Consider the following 17,587-nt stretch of genomic DNA (forward strand, 5'->3'; position numbering starts at 1 on the left):
GAAAATAACCAATGTTATAAAATATCATTATGTACACAAATCTCTAAACTCATTGAAAGTTACAATGCATATTACTACAAAATATTCACACTTATCTTGCCTTGCCATGTCACCAAGTTATTTTACGAAGTGCACTATAATTGGCGGAACAAAAATTGTTATTAGGATGCTTGTCAAAGTTTCCAACCGCAATAAATTTACGAACTTTCTTTGTCTTGTTTTGATCATCATCATCAATATATTTATTGGACTTACAGCATTGCATATGGCTGTTTATGCCCATTATATATTTGATTTACATAAGATACAATTTACATAAAATTTACAAACAAATTTCAAATACACGCCTATCTATATCAAACCTTAGAAATATACATTACCATGTTATATCATTTTGTCTAAAAAATGCAAGTAAAATATATTCAATTCACATGCAAGAAAGAAGCCAGATTTATGGGAAATGATTACTGGTGCAAGGAGTTAACCATAAAGGTGAAGCAATAAGTAAAAAAAGGAAAGAGCATTGGGTTTAAAGTGAGACGTCATTTGCGGCAGCGTATCCCATACTACAACTTGGCCATTATTTTAACAACGCTGGATTTTCGTGTGGATTATTTTACTTCTAAGAGTTTGGATTGCTTTCTGCATGCAGGTGATTTTGTTTAGAGAAGGTCTCAGGGTTTGTGATTTGAACTTTAGTTACAGTTAGAATTCCTTAATAAAAAGTAACTGTTACTTGTAACTAGTTACTTCAAAACACTGGTTGTTTAACAGTCAGGGCAAAAATAGTAAGTGCTGATGAAATATGTTTTGTATAACTGTATGGTTTGACAGTTATGAAGAAGTGGCTTTCCGAAATTCAATTGTAAACAGTTATGCAGTAGCATGTGTGTGCAACTCAAAACTTGTTTGTAGGATTGCTCCAAAGTACACGTGAAAAAAGGAGATGCAGCAATTAAATTCTTGCATCCACTTGGTCTATCAACTTCCTACTACTGGCCACAAAGTATTCTGTGTCCAGTGGACATTAACAATACAAATGGAAGTAAAGTGTGTTCGAAATGGTCAAAATATCCATCTAAAATGTGAACTGCATCAATATCAATTTATAGAACATGAAATTTTGACAATGCATAGAATACAATAGAGTAAATATTACTAGATACTATCTTCATGGGTGTAACTTGGGAACTCTCTTTGGGTTGATAGAATCAAAAAGTTTTCCATCCCATAAAAATAGTGTCCAGGATTATTTGCTAACTACATTTGAAAAATCACAATAATTACTCTTTATTTGTTTGTTTCTCGAGAGCCAGGAGGTTCACAAACTATATGTAACTTGTAAATGTTTTTGTTTTTCTTGTATGTACGCATTGCTTACATTATAGAATTATTTTCCTGTAGTTTACGGTTATTACAAGCATAAGAAAACAGTTTTTCTTTGTGATGTTTCAGGAGAACACACGCTCCTGAAGGGGGGGTGGGCATTGTATGAAATTCATTCTTGAAGTTAGTCATTTATTTTTTTAAAAAAATACATTAAACTATATATAAAAATACAATACATGTTTATTTATACACTCATCTGAAACATTATAATTGAAAGCTTTCACTATTCTGAAAAAAAAATAAAACAAGCTTGAAGGGTCTGTGTCAAACCTGAGAAAAGATACAATCATTTATAACCCAATGTGTGTCATTCAAAGTGGCAAGTGGCGTACATGGAGATTTTAAAAAGCACATAACTTCTGAACTCCTTGAACAATCTCAAAAAAGTTTTCATTTTTGTAATCAGCATTAGAAGTTCTATAAGTATACTGAATTTCGTCAAAATCGGGGATGGTGGGTGACATGGCCTAGATGAATTGACATGGAATACCCTAAAGGAAGCCATAGCCATTTCACGGGAATGCACCAATCTCAACTGGGATGTGGGACTCCCGCTCAGTCATGCCTGGAACCCACTCCTCCATAAAAGCAAAGTTCCTGCCAATAAGAACACCAGGATCCAGAGTGAACCAATAGGAAGTCAAGTTCTGCCCCATCATAGTCGACCCTATACTGGTCTCATTTTTTTTTTTTTTTTTTTTTTTTTACATTTCCTGATGAGAGCAATGTATGCCCTCGAAATGTTGGAAGCTAACACCAATTTAACCTGGCTGGTAAGCCAACAACACTTGTTTGAATTTCTTACATGTTTTTCTCAACCAAAAGTAGCATTCAATTTTAGCCGTGACTTCTGCATTTATTAATTTATAGAATTTTCTGTATGGTGTAAACTGGTAATGTTAAACTTGAAACACACTGTATGAGATTTATAATCTGGTTTGTGATTGTAGATGACAAAATCGTTCTTTAATGTAATCTGTGGCGTTTAATTCCTTTGAAGGACAAATAAGGAAATGTATAGAATTTTCAATTTCAAGGGTGTTGTGATATGTCTGTTGGTTTAAGGCGAAGAGGGACAATTACGCACCAGGCATGCATTTATTCCAATATCGTCGGAATGAGCAATGCTACTAAAAAGATCTCCGCCAGAAATGAAGAGTATGAATTTCTCCCCATGTGGCAAGTGGAAGCGGTTTCCTAAGTTGATTATTAAGCCTTATACGATTTTTGAAAAATATGATGAATTAGTATTTACCGAATCCCATGTATTCCTTATGGGACATGAACTTCAACTTCAAGTTACGGCTCATCAAATGGGAGTTTCGACTTTTCCTACTGCTATGACATAGTTCTACGTGTCCTTTTTCCGTCCATGTACTTTTCTACGTCATCGGATGTTTGATATTCCCGATAGAACGAATAAAATGATGGTCCCATAAGCCTAGTGCATTTCTCCTTGCCTCCTACGGCCATCCTGGCAGTGTTGCCAAACCTGATGTGCATAATAGAGCTAAATTTCACCATTAATATAGCTAAAGAAGACTTTCAAGGAGCTAGATTAACGAAGGCTGCATAAAGTGCCTACTAGGGTAATTTTAATTGTCAGAGGGGTGGGGGTTCTGCTATTACCGTTAGCTTTAAAGTGATGGCAATTTATTCTTTCTTAGTTTTCGCCGCCTAGATTTGGCGGCATCACCCATTGACACTCATATGAAATCAAAAATAAAGGATTCCCGGATAATAATATTGTCATCTTCACCTTAGCCACAGAGCTATATATAAAAATACCTGGGGAGGAAAGAGGGGGTGGGTGACGCAGCCTATATATGAATATCACGTCACGTGCAAAATGTACACTCATGGCAAAGGTTGGTCTTTATGGGCCGGAGCCAGTGGTGGCATCATGGTGGGGCAGAGGGCGGGTGCCACAGTTCACAGTCAAACGAGTGCACGAAAGAGCCAGATCTGGCTTCAAAAAAGCGAAGTTGGCAACAGTGATCAGAAGCTTCCCCAGCGAGAAAGACCAAGGGGAAATTGTCCCTCCTCGCCTTAAAGGTAAATTTATCATAAATGTCAAAAACAACAGAAAATTTTTGAATTTAAAGATATGAATTTATGGACATAGTTATTTAAAGCACTTCACTTTAAATCAAGTTACATAATTAATTTGTTCAAAACTATCACAACTGTAATGAGACCAACATGTAATTGGCAAGTACATGGGTCAAACAACATCCCCTCAGAAATTTTCTTTCATCTGGCTCTCTGGCATACCGTGCCATACTCTACCACGGAGCCTGATTTTAGCTGCCACTGTTATACCTGCTTGGAATTGTATCTGCTAGTGCTACCAAGATGGGATGTGTTGCCTTTGAAACACTGTATACGTCAACATGGCCTGGTTCCTTCCAGCATAGAGAGCCAGGTTCAAGTCCTGGTCGAACCTGCATTTTTCGCTGAAAATTCTATGTATCATTGAGAAATATCCAGTAAAACTTAAATTATATTTGTTTCAGGGGTATGAAGCTAAGAAAAACTTAAAACATGGGGAAGATTCTACATTGTGTTGTGTTAGAAGCACCATGAGTATATATTCTGGGAGTGTAAACTTGTGATTCGACTGTATTTCTGTTCTATTGAAATTCTGATACCTATCACAAATGCACCACTATTACGAGGTGTGAAACAAAAAAAACTGGATTGATTGCATAAGTGAAAAACAAAAAGGAGTTGCCAACAACAGTTTTGGTGACGTCATGCGACACCCCTAGTCTATCTGTGCTGCAAGTTTGGACTCACTCATTCTCACCAGTTGGGAGTATTGCATCATTGAGTGAACACCTGCAACCGTGTTCTTCTGAAAAAATGTCTAGTGTGAAAAGTGAACAAGGAACCAACATCAAATTCCTTGTGAAACTTAAGAAATGTTAAGTGAGGCTTATGGCGATAATACTTTATCTAGGACACGCATGTTTGAATGGCATAAACAGTTTTCAGAGGGAAGGGACAGTGTGGATGACCCACGAACTGCGATTACGGAACAAAACATTGCAAGAATTCTTGAAGTGATACATGGTGACCGAAGATTGAGTGTTTGTGCAGTGGCTGAGTTAGTTAACTTGGATAGGGAAGCTGTTCGATGCATTTTAACAGAGGAATTGAACATGCGGAAGATTTGTGCGAAGGTTGTACCAAAAGTTCTGTCAGATGACCAAAACTGTGTTGTAAATACATGCATGAGGACATGTTACAATGCCTTAGAAATGAGGCAAGTTCATTGGAATCTGTTGTTACTTGTGATGAGTCATGGACTTTTACCTATGACCCTGAAAGTAAGTTTCACAAGGAATTTGATGTTGATTCCTTGTTCACTTTTCACACTAGACATTTTTTCAGAAGAACACGGTTGCAGGTGTTGACTCAATGATGCAATACTCCCAACTGGTGAGACCGGGTGAGTCCAAACTTGCAGCACAGATAGACTAGGGGTGTCACATGACATCAGTAAAACTATTGTTGCCAACTCCTTTTTTTTCTTTTTTTTTGTGTCGCAACTCGTACACTAAATTAGACACACAGTTGAAGAGACGATACCACACAGGTAAAACAGCTGCAGCGAAAAATCAGGCAAAGCCAGACTGGCCCGGTAGCTCAGTGGTAGAGCAATGGCACAGTATGCGACATCCTGCATTTTCCGCTGAAAATTCTACGTAGTAGATCTCCTGTGTGTGCATAATTTAAAGAATGCAAAGTTATGTTGGAAGTAGTTCAGGGAAGCACGAGAAAAGCCTACTCTTTTAGGGCATGGAATGGCCTTCCCACAATTTTAACCATGTCCTCCCCAAAAAGAACTGAAATTATTTAACATTCTCAAAACTTGTAATTGTCAAAAAAAATTGAAAATTGGGCATTTCCTGCTGGAACCCCAATTGTCACACATTATGAACGTGTTTTTTTTGTTCCCATTATTACATGTAAGAGTGAAATACAGGGTGTTTTTAAATGTTCTGCAGGATTCTAAAAACCTATAACTTTTAAAGTAATAGGTACAACAAAATATTGTTTGTTACACAGAGGAAACTTTAAAATTAACATTTCATGTGGTATGGTTCATCGCCAGATCTCCAGCTGGGCACCATTTATGTCCAAACACACTTGCAATCTTCGTTTGAATCCGAGAATTGCGTTCGGATGATGCTCATTCAGAATGTTGTGAATCACATGACATATCTTGATCTTTTCGTACCATCTCTGGATACTTGTCTCCACTGGACTTGTTTTTAAAAATGTTGTTTGGAACCTTCGTACCAAAACACAAGATTTTAACTCTGGAAGCAGTAATACGCACTGAGCTTTTTCCTGCATTGTGTAATCCTGTGATGGCCTGCACACACGTCATTCAGCAGTGGGAGCAGAACAAAATTTTAAATTTTCCTCTGTAAAAGAAAAGCTATATGTATTTCGTTGTAAAAACCTATTACTTTAAATTTATAGCTTTATAGACTATAACCCTTTGCACACAAATGTACTGGTAACATTGCATGACATCATGCCTGGATTTGATTGGCTGGTATGCTCGGAGCCACGAGGAGGAAAAGACTTGAGGCATCCGCCACGGGGGAAAAAGCGGTGTAGCTCTGACTATCAACGTGAATGGTGAGTGTGGCGATATGATGGGGGATTACGTAGATTGTGGTTCCTTTAAATTCTATAGTTTATTTGTTCATTTATTTGTTCTATATTAGGTTTTGGTTATTCTAACTTTTTATTAAATTAATATTAGTTTGGGTATTGAGGAACCTATCTTAAAATTCTCGGTCGTATGGCCGCATTCACTATAAATGCATTGCCCTCTAATTATTTATCAATTTAACTTGTATGTCTTATAGTTGTCTGATTAATGATATATAAAAAAGGGGGAAATAATTACTTGTTCATTGTTACAATTTTATAAATGTACTCTTGCACTGTTAAAATAAAAAGTAAAAGATCTAATTTTCTGGTTTTTGAATTGGCAACTAATTTCCTAGAATAATGGACTCTAACAACAGCTTGCTTTCACTGTCTCTCTGTATGGTAGATCCTGCTTTAAGCAGTTGAGGTTGAACATGTCAAATATGAGGAATATGACTTTTTTTACAGTTAAGTTGCAAGACTCCAGCAGGACTTTTAAAACACACCGTATATCAGTGAAAAGTGCTGGTTGAGGAGTTGCACCCCATTTTATAAGATCTATCATGTTGAGATGGTGTTTCAAGTCCACTTTTTGCACAGTAAGGCTAATCCAGACTGGACATACAGTTTAAAGTGGGATCCGAACCAATATGTGCTTGCATCAGGTGTTGAACCCAGGACTCCTTGATAAGGCGATAAGATGTATCATGTTATACTGTGAGGAAAACAAAGACACTTTCAAATTGCATTTTATTACTAATAGCAACAATGAATATATTGTGGTGTAGTTTGAGTGTGTCATGTCTTCATAAGAATGAGAGAACTGAAATATCATGTGTAGTTTTGAAAATGACATGTTAATTGTTACTACTTAGAGGCAGTTGGTATAGCTACTACTCATCCTTTGCAGAATCCCCGTGGTGGTGCCACTCACCTACAAAAGGTTAAAATAGTTTGTTAAGGTCTTGTGAATCGCTTGAAGTAATTATGTTAGAACAGACTTGATAAGACTATACATAGAGCCACCACAAAAAGCATAAAGTATCTCGGTGGATTACTTTAACAGAACGGCTGAATGCCCAACTACAGTTTTCTGCATTTTCTGATTTTAGTTGGTAAGTTTACATGATTTAATGACAAGAAATGTTCTTGAAGTTACAGAAATGTAAATAAACATAAAACGTGTCAACGCTAAAGTAAATATACACAACATAAATTATTGTTAAAAAGACAATGAGTTATATTTAAATAGTGTTATAATATATCAGTCTATTGTATACAAAGGTAGCCTATATGTATTTATGCAAAATTTCAGATATTACAATGTACAACATGCTATGTTTACACTCAATATTTCAGATCTGAACCACCACGTATAAAAAATATATGGAGATACTAACATGTATAATGCATTATAAATTACATAATATATGAAAATTAAAATAAACTTAGTAAAATTCAGGGATTGGAGTTATAACTTGATGATGTAGTGTAGTGCATGTCTTATTTTCCTTGTAAACTGCAGTGAATTAAAATTAATATTTCTTTTAAAACTGAAGCACCCATTCATCCTGAGTATATTTATGAGTTAATATTTAATAGAAAAATTTTCGGCAAATTATGAGGGTGAGTTAAATAAAAACCTTTAAAGGGCTGTTAAAATATATACATTCAGCAGAAGTGAAACAAATGGTTATCATTTTTCTACATAATACCCTCCACGTTGAATGCAAGTTTCCCATCGTTTACAAAGTGCTTGTATGACCAGGAAAAAAAGGTCTTTTGGTTGGTTGCGTAACCACGTATGTACCATCTCTTTGACCTCGATCAGAATGGAACTTCTGTCCTCCTAGGGCCTCTTTAAGTGGTCCGAACAAGTGGTAATCACTTGGGGCTAAATCTGGGAATTAAGGAGGATGGGGTAGACACTCAAAATGCAAGTCGTTAATCGTCGTAGCAACCTTATTGCAGGTTTCAGATGTTTTTATCATGAGATCAAAACACTAGATACTGTGTGTCCCTTAGGTGTGTAGTGCTCCAGAATAATGCTGTTTTGGCCAAAGAAAGGGTCAGCATGACCTTACTGGCAGATGCTAGGGAATGAAACGTTTTGGGTTTAGGGAAAGATGCCTGTTTTCTTTGTTTCGGGAATGTAATAATGGACCCATGTTTCATCTCTTGTTGCAAGTCCCTTAAAAAGTCCTTACCCTCTTGTTTGGAGCGCCGCAAAAGTTCCTCACATGCATCAACACGTCACATTTTCAGCTCATCTGTCAGATGATATGGTACCACGTGGCCGACACTTTACGAAACAGGGGCACGTCATGAATGATGTTATGTGCTGAACCATGTGTAATACCTATAATGGCAGCTATTTCATCCAAAGTCACTTGGCAATTATCCCGTAGAATAGCCTCAACAGCCGCTATATTCTCCGGCATCACAACTCAATGTTCTTAGCCTGGACGAGGAGCATCTGCAACAGATGTCGCAACACTTCTGAATTTCCTACTCCACTCATATACCTGTTGCTGTGAGATACAAGCTTCACCATACTGCATCTTCATTTTACGATGAATATCCATAGGTTTAATACCCTCACTCGTCAAAAATCTGATCACAGAACGCTGTTCTTCCGTGGTGCATGTTGTTAGTGGTGCGGCCATCTTGAAACTGCTCCTACAACGACGACTGGTCACCAACACACTTCTACCACCTATTGGAGAGAAAGTAAAGTACGAGCAGCAGCACCACCAAATCTCATCACAATTGCGTAAATATTAAACATTTTAGGACACTTTTAAGTTTTTCATTTGACTCCTCCTCGTATTAATTAAGATTAGCATGAGTTTACAGCCCGTGTTTATTCTTTTGTATGTCTAACAGAATGCAACAAGTGTAAGCCCATTTACAGTATTCAATGTATGAATATTTTAACACCATTAGGTTAAACTGCAAATATCAGTTCTGACATTTTTAGCTCACACACACACAGGGTGATTCAAAAAGAATGTTAACACTATATGGGAAATATAAAATGTAGTACTCACTATCTACGTTTACTACTTTGATTGAATTATAACGAATAAGTTTGTGTCATTGCAACAAAGTTTCCTCCTATAAGCAAATTTTCTATTCCACATATAGTATTACATTTTTTTTCAATCACCCTGTACATAGGACATGCACTATTTAGAAATTTGCCAAAAAGTACAGGCTTAACAAGATATGCCAGAAATTCTTTTCAAGGCATTTTTTTGCAAGTTTCAACATACTTTTTATTTTGCATGATGATATAAAGTTTGAAGTTTTGAGTTGTAATTTTATTTATATTTCACTATTAGAGTAAAATGCACATATTTCAGACATTTGCAACTTTTTCTGTTAATTGAAACAATTATTTGCTTTTCATTTCCAGAATAAGAAACTTCATCGTATGAAGAGGAGAATGGAGAAGCTTGTGATTTTCTTGCATGAGATAACTGACTTAATCACCATCCTGACTGTACCTCCAATTCCCAGATTAGCTCGGATGCAAACAGACCACTGGGACAAACTAGATGAACACAACACTTTTTTAAAATCATTGGATAATGGTAATTATACTATAACATCTTATTACAGGATGGCTACTCACTGGGAATTCCTTCCATTCCGGGAATTGTGTAAATTTTTTTCCGTAGATGTGAAAAATTGAAACTTGTATTAATGCAAATTCCATCGAATTTATACATATCTATAAATGACCTGAGATACGCTTTTCTTTGTTTATATTTTATTTTTATCGATGAAGGAAAAGAAAGGTGCATAGAAAAGAAAATGAACTCTCTCAACCCGTTTACTTCTATCTGACACACGGGAGATTATTTCAAGATAAGCTCTCTTGAAGATGGTTAGGTAAATTTCAGTTTGAAATTCTTATACAATTAACAATTTTCATACATTAGTGTATCCCGAAACGTTTATGACTTGTATTTGTAAAAGTATTTTGAGTGTAAGTATGTGGAAATGGCAGATGTAAACTCATCACCTTAAATATTTTAAATATGTATACATTGGAATAACACAGACCATTTATACTGTTAATATATTTGTGTTTGTGTGTGTGTGGGTTATGAGAGGCGGTAATCAGTAAGTTTGAAGTAGAAAAAAAAATCTGCTCGTACCCTTGAATTTTTGGAAAGTTCGACTTGAAAACCAGGAATTATACTTGAATTTCATCATGGTGCTAGAGTGGCCATGCTGTATTAACAAGACCAAACTAAGAAAATATATGCCAATTCAGATTTTTTAAATATCTAACATACAGGGTGAGTCAAAAGTCTGGTTAGATGTATGCACGCAACGTTTCCAGTTCTCCAGAACCTTTTGTAGATAATGCATAATCATGTTTGCACATTGCACAATGCGTTCCTTCAGATGCTGGATGTTCTAAATCTTAACTGAGTAGATGAGCACCTTTAAATGACTCCAAACGAAAAAATCCATTGGTGCTAGGTCTGGAGTGGTCAACTTCCTATGTAACCTGACTTTTGACTCACCCCGAAGTGATGTGGTGAACCAAGAAATTTACCAATTTCGACGTAAAAGATAATGTATGTGAATGTCCATAGGGGCTACCATAGTGAAGGTGATGTGATCAGCACCAAGCTTCACTTGCCTTTACACCAACCAGGATTTCCCACAGCCAAACTCGAATCTTCCAAGCTGGTTGAGCTCCAGGGCTGCTTTATGGAGGGGTTTTGTTTAAAAAATACTCAAATGATATCAGCCACCCTGAGAATAGAATCCAGGTCAACGTGCTTGCCATATAATTTTTGGGGAGTCAATGCTCTTTTCAATATGTAACTTGATACCAATATAATTTTGGGTAGAGATTTTTAGTATCCTGCATATATATTTTCTAAAAGTTTTTATTTATAAATATCTTCCGAGATAGGGGATGTGGGTGTAGGGCTCCATATATCCTCAGACACTGCTATTTTGGAGGCAATGTGATCAGCACCATGCTCCAACACCCCAAGGGCTGCTCCCAGCTACCCATTGATTTGACGCTGAGTGAATCCCAGATGCACTTTGTGCAAGAGAAATATATTGTTATTTGAAAGTATTATCATGGTTCTTAGGAAGATTTCACCAAAGCGAATAGTGACACATCACTTATGAATGAACCAATAAATATCAGTAACATGACACTTTTAGTTTTGGTGTGAAATTTTCTTTACAGGACAACAATACCAACAAATTCTATTGAATTAATTACAAATGTTATTACTTTTTCATTATGATTTCAAAAATACCAAATTGAGTATCAGAATCAGTTTGAGGAGCCCTTTTGAGGGACACCCAAATGCCAACCTTCCTTCCACGTAGTCCACCCTGGACTGCATTTTGCAGACTAAGGATGCTCTGGTATCTGGACTCTCAGCCAGTATAGTTCTCTGTGGGACTTGTGTGTTATCCATATGCATTTCTGGTTGCCCTTCCATCTTTGCAATTAGCAAAAGTGAAGTAAAATATATATTTTTTTTCTATTTTTTTGGTACAGATCACTTCGACTAAACCCCTGACAAATTTGCTTCTTCGTTTTCAAATTTGATGGCAGTTTCTTCCAGTTGTAGCATAATAGGCCTGTTTGATAGTGCATGATAATGCCACTTAGTTTTCTTTAACTTCACAGAATGTGTGAGATTGTGAATGCTTTACCACATCATTTTTCATACATGTCTGCAAGTGGGCTACTGTCAGTTTACCTACCAATCCCCGTGGCAGATTGGGAAGTACAGTGCACTACAATGCCATGGGTCCCTGGTTTGAATCCCAGCCTGGGCATGGGTGTTCTTTGCGAGTGTCCCTTCATCAGTTTCATCATTTCACTCATCCCCATTGTTGCAATTAAAGATGGCACCTCCTGTACACACTTGCACCATTGAAGAGGAGTGGTTTCATGACCTCCGTCGCTTAAAACTTACAGAATTTTTCGGCAAATGGAAATTCAATATCCCTGTGCATGCTTACCACACCAGCAAGTTTATTAATGGAGGAAAAAGTTTGACAATGGCCTCAGTTCACAGGCAAATGGGTGGAAAGGCCTAAAATAACATATTTTGCGTGTTAGAACCTATTTTAGGTTTATGTGCCTAAATTAAACATTATTTTAGGTTTGACAGAATTTTTATGTCTCAGGGGCATTTACTCGGTTGGTGACGAAACAATTCAGTGATTGGTGTGTATGAAACATGTTTTCTGTTGATTCCGCCCCCAAGTAATTGCACCTTTTGGAGCACCACCAAGCGTGAAGAGAACGAAGCTGCCAGTCGTGTGGGCACGTTAGACTGTTGACTGTGCGTGACAGGTGTGGTCATTGCGTATCGAAAAGAATGCTGCCGAAAATCAGTGCATATTGGGAGGGTTACATATATGCACTTTCCGACTTAAACTACAGTTATAGTGCCATTATAAAACTGTGCAAGGAGCGTGGATTCACTCTGTCCAGAAATGGCATATCACAGGTGTTGAAAGGGGCAGGTAACATGAGGCTTGGGATGATTCCTGTGGGGCAGAAACAGGCCAACTCCCGGCCTGCCACTAGCCGCATACAAGCTACAATTTGGGATGTCTGGTCACCAGGGAGAATCCAGCCACACAGAGAAGTATCGCAAACCGGCTACAAACATCACTGAAGAGTGCACACCATCATTGACCACGATTTGTGTTTGGAAAAGCGACGCAAGGGGAGTGTTCATAAGCTCTTGCCAAAACACATCCAGGAACGTCGCAACAACTGTCGAAAGCTTTATGAGCGGCACCTGTCAGGTGAAAAATGGAAGTTCCTTGTTACATTGGACAAGGTATATATGTTTATCTTGATGACTGTCACAAGCCACGTGCAAATTTTTATTGATCGACAGGTTCGAGGGACTTTCAAAGATGGTTCACTGAATGTAAGGAAAGTTTTTGCACAGGTTTCATGATCATTGCTGGATACTCGTACAATGGCAAGCTGACCATACATTGTGTTGCCAAAAATACGAAGGTTAATTCTGATTATTTTCAGGCTAACATCTTGACACCAGTTTATTGCTATGACATTCCCCATCTCTACGGGAGGGATCAGAATCGTGTGTGGGTGCATCAAGACAAGGTGTCAAGTCACACATCTCGCTCAACCTTCCTCTTCCTCCAACAAATGGCAGAAAGATAATTTTCAGCATGTAAAATGTTTCTCGTAGACAAGGGGTGGAGTTTGACTGTGGTTAACATTAAATAGATTCAGGGTGGTCACTTGTACCATGATAATATTCAAATATAGCTAATCCTCGATTATCAAGGTGAACTTTCCAAAAATTCAAAGGTACAAGCAGAAGTTTTCTTTATACCAACTTTACGTTGGTGCCACACACACACACACACACACAAATATTTAACAATATAAAGGGTCTGTTTGATTCCAATGCGCCCCAAAATTTACCTAATCAACTTCAAGATGTCTTACAGGATCTTGCAATAATCTTCTGTCTGTCAGGTAGATTGTTCTGCAAAAGACACTAACAAAATAAATGGATTGAGAAAATTCTGCTTTATTTTCCATGCAACTTTGTTTTTCCTCCTCGATGAAAAATAAAAATATGAGCTAAACTGAGAGAAACTTGCCTCAGGGCATTAATAAATATGTATAAATTTAATGGGATTTGCATTAATAAAAGTTGCAATTTTTCACTTCAACGGAGAAAAAAATTTGGAATAGAGAAAACATCTGCTTGTACCTTTTTTTTTCATGTTTTATCAAAATTCACGCATAATCCCTAGAGCCAATAAATAATTCATGCATAATTCCCAGAGCCAATAATTTACATATAATTTCCGGAATTAAAGGAATTCCACCCTGATATTGTGCATCAAATTATACACACTAAATTCATTTTTCACATCAACAAGTAACTTTTGCTAACAGCAAGCACAAATTTAGTATTACAACAATTTGTGGATAATTTTAAAAATGATGCATACAAATTAAAATTTGATTGTTATATATACCTACTAAAATTTCATACGGTTATTGTAATTTTTTTTAACGATTGCATGTAATCAGCATTTTTCAGGAATTTTTTACCATTTATGTTTTTTTTTGGAACCTACTTCAGGATTTTTCAAGCTTAATATTTTTAGAACTTATTTCAATTTCAATAATCAGTTTTTGAATTGTACTAAAATAAAGCAAGAGAACATTAACTTTAGGCACTGTGTCAGTTCTTAATTTTCTTCATATTCTTGTTGCCTTGTAATCACAGGGTCACGGGTTGAATACCCGGTGGAGGCTCATAGTGGTTCGGATCCCACTTTAAACTGTAGGTTCAGTCCCGATTAGCCTTACTGTGCACAAAGTGGACTTAAAACACCAATTCAATCAATCAATCTTCATATGCTTGTATGATATCTTATGGTTAGGGTATATATATGAATTGCATGTTGTTGTTTTTTTCAGGCAAAACTGTCAGAGTTGTTGACATCGCTCCTTTGTTTCTTTTAGCACCAAATCAGGTCAATACAAGACTTTTTGAAAGGTAAGTCTTTTTTCTTTTCTTTTTATGAGAAATAAATATAATATTAATGTCATTATATTTACTTTTTAATTAGAATTAGCAAGAAACGCTTAATCTCATATTATGTGTTCTGTACGTATGTTTGTATTTCTGCTTCCAAACAAACAATTTATAAATATGAAATGTATCTGAAAGTAAAGTTGGAGAATGCACCTAAATTCAAAGAATTATGTATTTTGAAATCTTTTAGTTGGACAATGACAGTGAGTGACAAAAGAAGGTTTCAGGCAGTGAAGATGAAATTTTTAAGGAGTATATTGGGGAAGACGAGAAGGGATAGAATAAGGAATGAGGAGATCCGACAGACAGTGGGTGTGGTGAAGCTTCAGGACAGGATAGATCAGGCACAGATGAGAAGGTTCGAACACATGAGTGGACGAGTGCATTAAGACTTCCAGTAATAGCTTACAATGCACAAGGAGTGGGAATAAGTTCTAGGGGGAGACCAGCATGTCGGTGGAAAGAGCAGATAGGAGAGAGTGTTAGGAAAAGAGGGCAAGATTGGAACACTGTGGAAAGACAGGAATGGAGAAGTCCAGAAGAAAACGGAGAGGCTTGACTTCTATGACGACCCAGTCATGGTCAGGAAATGGCGAAGGATGATGATGATGATGGTTATTTACATTTATATTTCCACATAGCCAATGCTAATGCCCGAATATGAGGCTGATTGGAAAGATAAGTTTCATGTAGTAATATTTTTATAAGTGAAACAATCTCCGCAACACCTTCTTTGTCCACCCTCAAAAAATTAAAAAGTCCTTAATTTGTAAATGTGGCAACCTAGCATTTCAGAGTCAACATATTTACAGCAGTTCTTCTTTCTAATTGGTAACGCTCTTCGAGAAATTGTTTCATTCTTTCGCATTACATGAAGTTAGAAACCCTAAATGAGTAGTACAATACACAATGTCGAAAAAATATTTACAATTCTTTGTTCTGGAATTGAAGAGAGAGTAATTTATATGCAGTTTGAAACACTGAACAGGTTCTCCTCCACTTGGGGAGATTTGCCCTCACATTTGAATAAAAAGAGAAATTTCTCATGATTTTAGGCTAAATTTCAGTAACGAAACCTTGCACAGTACCAGGCGATTCTGCAAAGTGCATCTTTTGCTTCACATGTGTGAAAAAATGGTTCGGAACTCGGGCACATGCTTGTTTCCACAGAGGCCAACATGTTTTACAGTGCCCTAGTTAGTACTCTAATAGAGCAGTTTGTAAAATGGTTGCACTCTTATGCTTTTTTTCGCCAAGAACAAAACATCGTAGGTTCAAATCTCACCCTCTCATCTTTCTTTTTCTTCTTGTTAGGTGAATAAGACATTGATATTCACGGAGTTCGGAGAGTTGTAATAATGTAATATATAAATATGCAGTGCCTTGCTTAGACTCGGTGGCCGCGGAGGGGCAGTTAGCTCAGCACATCTGCCTTCATTTAGACCTGCAGCTGTATGTTAACTTGCCACTGGATGCGTCAGTGCTTCATTATCCAGTTTGCACATGTTTGTGAAGTGTTAAGGTTATTCGCAAGTATTTTAGATTTTTCTTTTTGTAGTTTGCGTATTACTGGTGTTTTGCTGCAGTCTAATAATTCCACGTACAATTTAAAACAACATTTTTTTATGTACAACTCTCAAGTAATTATGAATTCTTGTAGGGAAGTTAGAAGGCATTTTGCAGCAGAATTCCCAGATGTTCTCATTCCACACAGAGTGTGTGTTTGGAAACTTGTAAACAAATTTAGGGAAACAGAGTCTGTTCTTGATAAGAAGGGAAGGGTGGAATGGCATATCCTTACTGAAAAGAAATTAGACAATGTTGGAGCACGATTCAAACGTACTCGTCAAAAATCCCTCTGGCACCATGCACAAGAAACAAACATCTCCATGTTGTCCGTGTGGCGAGCTGCCAAGCTTTTAAACCTGAAACCATACATTAGGAGAATTGAAAGAAAATATCAGGAGAGTAAAAAATGCAATTTTGGAAGAGGAAGTGGTACATGATAGAGAAAATTTCCTTACAAAATGTCATCAATATGTGAAAGCAGGACGCCATCATTTCCAACACCTCTTGCAACAAGGTATATGCTAATTTTGATTGTAAATCTCCATGTCATTGTACAAGCTTATTTCATTACGTAGCTAGTGGTTCCACTTACGCAAATGTTGCATCCAGTTTGCTGGCTCATGCATTCTTGTTGACTGTCGTGCTAGCTGCCGCTGTGCAGTCACCGAGGCTAAGAAAGTCACTGTATTAGATCACTGTAAGTTATAACACCATTAAGGCTTGTTTCCATGATTATGTTGTTCGTCTTTGTGTATTTCTTTCCTCTTCAAGTCCTTCCAGTTGTTAATTTTCCTCATCAGCCTTGGAAAATGTCCAATTATAACACCATTAAGCCTTGTTTCCATGATTATGTTGTTCGTCTTTGTGTATTTCTTTCCTCTTCAAGTCCTTCCAGTTGTTAATTTTCCTCATCAGCCTTGGAAAATGTCCAATGTTCTATCTATGATAATACATAACTTGTACTTTATTGTTACTTTTCCACATAACATGCAGATAGGGCCTCCCCGATGGCGTAGTGGTAGCATCGTTGCCTTGTAATTAAGGGGTCCCAGGTTCAATACCTGGTGAAGGAACATAGTGGTTGGGATTCCACTTAAAACACAAAATCAATCAATAAAAAAAGAAACATGCAGATTGGTCCACGCATTTGCGCCACCGTAACAGCAGCTGGAAAATGCCACTCGTGGAAGTCCATTTTGGCATGATGTAGCCACCTGTGAATCTCATCCTTCACCTCGTCATTGTTGTCAAACTTGTTACCCGGAATGCTGTTCTTCAATATAACAAGCAAGTAAAAGTCAGAGGGCTAGGTCTAGTATGTAGGGAGGGTGTGGCATTAGCTCCCAGCCCAT

The 17,587-nt window shown here is 37.1% G+C and overlaps 1 protein-coding gene across 3 annotated transcripts in view; it reads left to right on the forward strand.

Moving 5' to 3' along the window:
- Window positions 1–17,587, forward strand: part of LOC146005398 (uncharacterized) — a 55,030-nt gene that overhangs the window by 33,726 nt on the left and 3,717 nt on the right. For 2 of the 3 annotated variants that reach the window (XM_083144634.1, XM_083144633.1), the window contains exons 4-5: window positions 9,482–9,659; window positions 14,549–14,627. In XM_083144634.1, coding sequence (XP_083000760.1) covers window positions 9,482–9,659; window positions 14,549–14,627 — 257 coding nt within the window. The remainder of the gene's footprint in view (window positions 1–9,481; window positions 9,660–14,548; window positions 14,628–17,587) is intronic. The other variant, XM_083144635.1, reaches the window with a different exon arrangement.

The sequence above is a fragment of the Lepisma saccharinum genome, chromosome 23 (genome assembly GCF_977018435.1).
Source record: "Lepisma saccharinum chromosome 23, izLepSacc3.1, whole genome shotgun sequence".
NCBI lineage: Eukaryota > Metazoa > Arthropoda > Insecta > Zygentoma > Lepismatidae > Lepisma > Lepisma saccharinum.